The sequence below is a fragment of the Rhinolophus sinicus genome, linkage group LG14 (genome assembly GCF_036562045.2).
Source record: "Rhinolophus sinicus isolate RSC01 linkage group LG14, ASM3656204v1, whole genome shotgun sequence".
In the NCBI taxonomy this organism is placed as follows: domain Eukaryota; kingdom Metazoa; phylum Chordata; class Mammalia; order Chiroptera; family Rhinolophidae; genus Rhinolophus; species Rhinolophus sinicus.
The window spans coordinates 44079010-44085140 of NC_133763.1; the positions used below are offsets into that span (position 1 = coordinate 44079010).

Below are 6131 nucleotides of genomic sequence, written 5' to 3' on the forward strand. Positions count from 1 at the left end.
TTGCTCTAAGACTCCACCCTGCCAGCCCAGAGTCCTGCCTTTGCAAACGGGGGTCAGTCTGACAAGCAACTTGGAAATGAGAAGAGATGGGACTCCAGGCTCACAACCAAGACAGGGACCAGGAAAGACAGGAAGCTGCCACATGCACATTGAAGCTTGTGGCCTTTATTCATACCCCCCAGGTATTGCCAGAGACAAGGTCCGTGCCCAGGGCAGGAATATCAGGGGTCTAGGACTCTGGGTTCCACCGAGTGTCCTACCCCAGACATGCTCCTCTGAGCCAGGAGTGTATAAAGTGCTGATGTGTGACATCCTCTGGGGAAGGCCAAAGGGATCAAGAGCCATGTCCCTGGACCCAGACGGCAGCAGGAGAATTCTGCTCTGGGAAGGCAGGGCATAGCCCTAAGTTCCCAGGGTGCTGGGGAAACTCAATGCAGTCCTGGGCTGGAGGGAACTGAAAAAGGGAGTCTTCAGCATGGAGCCCTAAGAGGGTGGCCTGGGGGCTCTGCACCCCTGTGAAGGGAAGGGAGGTGGCGAAGGAGGGGAACGTTAGTCTCAAAGAATGGGGCAGGCCCTCCGGCGCTTATTCTTACGGACCTGGAGGCCGGCCCGAGTGGCCATCTCAAATACCTCCCGCACCCCCTCCTTGGTCTTGGCTGAGCACTCGAGGTAGCCGAAGGCATTGATCCGGTTCGCCATGTCCCGGCCTTCCTCAGATCGAACGGGCTCCTGGGAAGATGGAAGGTGTGAGGTCAAAGGAAGGTGGTGGCAAGGTGCTTCTCTCATAGGCACACCCATAAGTATAGTAACTGGAATAAATACCTCCAGCTCTGACCCCCCCATAGTACCCAAGCCCCAGCCACCCTGGGCAGCTTTGGGGCCAGGGACCCAAGGCTCTCAGGGTTACCTTCAAAATTCCCTCCCATCAACACTATACCCCATGGTATACCTTTCTCTTCCCTGAATGAGTAGCACCTCTTAACTGACATTTCTGCCTCCATTCTTTCTTGCAAGCCATGCTCTATGGCTGCCAGAAAAGCTTCTGTGATATGCAGATCCGATCACATCTGTCCTCAGTTTAAAACCTTGCCACAATTATCTTTACAGAATAGTCCATATTCCTTATCCTGGCAGCTTTCTCTAATACTCCAATCCCCTGGCTGGAGAACCAGCTACCAGGTCCCCAGATAAGCCAGCTCCCTCATTCTGGGCCTTTCTTCCAGCCACTTAATCATGCCCACCCTTCCACATGCCCATCAGCCCACATCTCCGGGTGCTCTGACCGTATGACCTGCATACCCCAAGCAAAATTATTACAAGCTGTTTGTCTGAGGACGGATTTTCTTGTTCATCTTAATAGCCCCAAACTCAGACGAATAAGTTAAAATGCGAAGTGACCTTGGACAAGTCACTTCATTCTCTGATAGCTACATCACATACTAGGTCAGACACTAAGGACCCTTCTGGTTCCCCCCCGCCCCCCCCCCGCCAGCCAGGTGCAGATGGGGGAGAGGATAGGTGGTGGATACCACCGTCACCTCTAATGGCACTGCCCTGGAGAGAAGGCTCCCTTTTCCAGCCTGGCAGCCCCACCTACCTGCTTCATCTTGGCCAGCTCTCTCCTGGTATGCTCATCGTGCCTTAGGTCCTTCTTATTTCCCACAAGGATGATGGGCACGTTGGGGCAGAAGTGCTTCACTTCTGGGGTCCACTTCTCAGGAATGTTTTCTGAACAGATAGGTCCCAAGAGGTGTTGGGACGGTGCCTCCCCTTTAGCTAGAAAGCTCCCCCCCCCCCCAGGGGCCCCTGGTCTCCACGCAACAGTCTTACAGGCTATTCTGCAGCATCTTCCACAGCTCAACCCCCCTCCCCTTCTCAGGACACCCTCCCTTGAGTCCTCCCCAGGGCCAGAGTTCCCAGAGTGAAGAAGGCTAACTGCCCGTTGCACCCCTCTACGTAGCCTCAGCCTCTGCAAGTGGCTAAAATGAGCCAAGGCATAGAGCTACCTTGGGTTGGTTGATGCCAAGGGGTTCTCAGGCCTCTCCCGCCAACATCCTCACCCCCACCTCACCCAGGCTGTCGGGGCTATCGATGGAGAAGCACATGAGGATGACGTCAGTGTCCGGGTAGGAGAGAGGCCGCAGGCGGTCATAGTCTTCCTGGCCTGCTGTGTCCCACAGGGCCAGCTCTACCTGACACACAGGGCCAGTGAGTACCTAGCCAGAAGGCCCCCGTCACACGCCCCACCCTGCCACCTAGAGGTCCTTTGAAGCCACTGGTCCTTGAGGCTCACTGAACATCTGAACACCTGCTATGTGCCAGGAACAGCACTCATCGCTCACCCAACATAAAGTAGGTTCTTTACAATCCTGAGATAGCAGTGCTTGGTCTTTGTTTAGTCTGAGTTGCCATTGTAAGCACCACTATGATTTAACCCTCCAAAACCTTTTCAGAGAGGCCTTCCCATTATCCCCACTTCGTAGCTGGGAGAGCTTAAGCTCAGAGGCGAAGGGAGACAGCCCAGGTTACAGAGCCAGTATGCAGAGAACCAGGAGGTGTGTCTAGATGTGCTAAGACTGCAGTTTCCCTTCCTAACGTTCACTGGTTCCAGCAGGGAGAGTGGGGCAAGGACACCCTGGGTCCATAGTGTCAGGGCGGGGCTCCAGGTGAGATGGGAAGGGGCTCTGCCTTCACCTGCTTGCCGTCCACCTCTATGTCTGCAATGTAGTTCTCAAACACGGTAGGGACGTAGACCTCCAGGAACTGGTCCTTGCTGAAGACGATGAGGAGGCAGGTCTTCCCACAGGCCCCGTCCCCCACAATCACTAGCTTCTTCCGGATTGCAGCCATGGCGGGGGCTGGCAGGGAAGAGGCAATGGGGATTTTGAGAAAAGCCAATAAATCCAAAAACACTTCTCTGGGGACCCCAAGACCTCCCAGGAAACTGAGGCATCTAAGCAAAGGGAGAGAAGGGCTTGCTCAGACAAGTTCTTGCCAAGGACCAACTGTTCCGGCAACTGAGCCTGAAACTCCTCATCTCAGGGACAGGTTTCCCCCAATGGATTAGAATACAGACATGGGGGGGGGGTAGAACCACTCACTTGGGAGCCAGACAACATGGGACCCTGGACACTTAGAGGGGTGCTCAGGGACGTGTCCAGAAGAGCCAGCCTTGATCTGCTTACACATATCAGGGTTTCAAGACAGACTTCATTTGTTGCCAGGACTTTGGTACTTTCAAAATTTAATAATCGCTAAGGTCCGATCTAGAACACACTGTCCCTCCCTCCGCACAAGTCATGCCTATGCCGGTCACAAAGGAGCCCCTCTTTACGATCACAGGCCAGCAGAACAAGCTACCAGGCAGTAGGATAAGGGAAACTGCTGGCATTTTGACAAAAATCATCTCCCTCAGTCCCCAAAGGCCTGGAAGGGAGATGGAGAGCTTCCTATTTTGACAAAATAGGAAAGTGAGGCTGAGACATCCAGCAGAGTCGTGGCAGGGATGGCACTCACAGCAGGGCTGTGACTATAGATTCTGTTGCCTTTTCCACATGTCACCCCAGAGGTGGAAAGAGCAGAGGCAGGGGAATCAAGACAGAAGTGGCAGCAGCCAGGTGGTTTCCCTGGCCCACCCCATCCCGGTTCCCAAAGCCCCAAGTCATACAAAGGAGGCTCAGTCCCGAAGTGCCCACAGCCCACATTCGGGCAGTCTGCCTTCCTCCCCCCTTCCTCCTGGGCCTGGCAGCAACACTGGGTCACTCAGCCCCAGGCAGGGGACAATGACCACACTGTAGGGAGCCGCACATCCACCACGGCAGAGCGACTGAGAATAATCCACCAGGGAGTCACCTCCACCCACTCCCTGGAGCAGCCCCTCCTCCCCTTTGTCCAGCTCCCCCAAGGCCCTGGCCACCCCTCCCAGTGACTCAGGGCAAGGAGTCAGCTTCCTGGGGTTTCCACGTCCTCCACACTAATAAACATCACAAGTTCATCACACCTTCCCAGATTCCCTGCGGAGCTGAGCCTTGTGTCCTCCTCCCCTGGGGAGAGGGGTTGACCTCCGACCGGCTGGAGTGCCCGGGCTCCACGCCTGGAGGAAGACGGGCGGGCTCCGAGGCTGACGTGAGGTCGAGGCTGTTGGGAAGAGCCCCCCAAAAAGGAGACGAATGAGGGCCAGTCCCAGCACCAAGCAGGCAGGGAGTAGTTAAGAAAGGAGAGGGTAACCTGATCTCTGCCCAAAACCTGCCTTTTTCTCTGCGTCCCACATCCTGTCAAACTAGATTGAACGCCTTTACTTCCCACATACCACCACCAACCACCTCACACCCCTGGCTCTGCCTGCCTTTTAGGAAGCGAATATTCCAGCCCAAGTCTAGTTCTCTTCAACAGTGGGGTCCTGAGTGGCTTCCCTCCTCAGCTCTCTCTGTCCTCAGCTCTCTCTCTCTCTCTGGGATGAGGGGAAGTGGATGTGAGTCAGAGAATTTATAGGAGTTGAGAGTACATGGTCACACTCTCCCCACCTCAAAAAGGGCTCTCCCTGACACCCTAAAAGATAGGCAAGAAGGCATTCACCATGCCAGTAGATCCCCTCCAAAAATGGAAACCATCCTTCCCAAAAGGGGTTCCTTAGAAGTTCTACCCAGGTGACCAACTCCTCCCACTAGTTCCATTGGTCCAGCTGTGTGAAAACGGTGGGATAGCCCCAATGTGAGATGGACAGTATCGATGGAGGGCAATAATCAATTGCTCAAGCCTGAGTACGCAACTGTCTTCCCCCAGCAGGGCAGTTTGGGTGGCACTAGACAGGGGGAGGCAGAGGCCAGAACTCAGGGTCAAGGGCATGCATTAAGTGACCTGGAGCCCCCAGCTCAATTAGAAGACTTTCCCTTCAAGCTCTGGTTGGCCCAGGCCAGCACACTTAGGCCCAAGGCCAAGGTGGCAAGGATAGCAGCTCCCTGAGAGAAGCAGCCCCAGAGGAACTGCCCCACTGACCCCAAGAGGGGCAACCAAACCCCACACATGGCCTGGAATGGAGCCTGGCACTCCAGGGGCCTTCCCTGAGACAAGAATGACATCTGCCATCCTCTCCTAAATCATTATCTGGATTTCCAGAGGACCCGGGGGCCAGCTGTTCCCTGCCGACCACCCTGAGATGTAGAGAAAGAATCAGATACCTCCTCCTCAACTTGAACACGGGAAGTGAGAGCAGAGGGCAGGACTCGGCCTTGGGTCTCCCAGACCAAACCTCCAGGATAATCTTTAATCTTCAGCCAGGTTATGGAGAGGGAGAGGGCTGGAAGGGAGGAGATCCTTACACACTTACTTACACACACACACACACACACACACACACACACACACACACACGAGCTGGATCCTTCCTAATCTCCCCTACCTCCTAACCAAGGCAGGCTCCAGGAACCGTCTAGGGCGGCGTCCACCCCGCCCCTATTCCGGCCACCCTCACGGCCGGGACTGGGGGAAACATCACTTCCACCGGGCCTTGGCCTGGACCCACACTCCACCCCAAGTCCACCGCTGGCCGCCCGGCCTGGGAGTTGCCGGGTCTGGGCGGAGACTCCCTCACGGAGACCCAAGTTGTCCCCTCTCCCAGGCGGGCAGGTTCCAGAAGAGAAAGGACTGTAGCTTGGACACCAGGAGGCTAGAGGCCCGGTGGGGCAGTTCCCGGGGCCCAGCTGCAGCCCAGGGAGGGGCTGAGCCGGCCGGACCCCCGCACAGCCCAGATGCCGCGTCCTAGACGAGAGAAGGCGGCCGGCGCTCTGGTCAAAGCCCCCTAGCCAGCCGGCGCCCCCCGCTCCGGCCAAGCGGAGAGGGGCAGAGTACTCTCCCGGGGACCAGCTCCCGGGATCCCCCGCCAACCCCAGCCCCCGGCCCTGGGTACCTTCCGTTCGGCCGCCTTCTGCTGCGCTGCGGGAGCCGGAGGCAGAGACTGACCCAGGCGCCCCGCCCCGCCCTCCTCTAGAGCGCGGCGGGAGGGGCGGGCCCGGAGCGGGAGGCTCCGCCCGCCCACAGCCCGGGCTCTGGTCACCCAATGGTCACCCCCGCCGCTGGCTGGGGGATCCAGGGCGCCGGCCCCCAGGGTCGGAGGAGATGCCTGGATTGGGGCG

At 57.1% G+C, this 6131-nt stretch overlaps 1 protein-coding gene across 5 annotated transcripts; it reads right to left on the reverse strand.

Moving 5' to 3' along the window:
* Positions 1-126: 126 nt before the first annotated feature.
* RHOC (ras homolog family member C) lies at positions 127-6131 on the reverse strand. 5 transcript variants are annotated; one of them, XM_074318506.1, is made up of 7 exons: positions 5906-6130; positions 5178-5296; positions 4001-4137; positions 2695-2858; positions 2072-2192; positions 1598-1728; positions 127-729 (listed from the first exon to the last, which is right to left on the reverse strand). In XM_074318506.1, the coding sequence occupies exons 4-7, from the start codon at positions 2848-2850 to the stop codon at positions 556-558; spliced, it is 582 nt and encodes a 193-aa protein (XP_074174607.1). In that variant the 5' UTR covers positions 2851-2858; positions 4001-4137; positions 5178-5296; positions 5906-6130; the 3' UTR covers positions 127-555. The 5 variants fall into 5 exon arrangements, with proteins under 5 accessions (XP_074174607.1, XP_074174608.1, XP_019585971.1 ...); XM_074318507.1 differs by lacking the exon at positions 4001-4137 and having other exon boundaries at positions 5906-6131; XM_019730412.2 differs by lacking the exon at positions 5178-5296.

Coding starts and splice junctions, on each gene's coding strand:
- RHOC (XM_074318507.1), bottom strand. CDS start 2,850: ATGGCTGCAATCCGGAAGAAGCTAGTGATTGTGGGGGACGGGGCCTGT. Junction 1,729..2,071: donor CGATAGCCCCGACAGCCTGG/GTGAGGTGGGGG, acceptor CTATCTGTTCAG/AAAACATTCCTGAGAAGTGG. Junction 730..1,597: donor AGCTGGCCAAGATGAAGCAG/GTAGGTGGGGCT, acceptor CCATCTTCCCAG/GAGCCCGTTCGATCTGAGGA.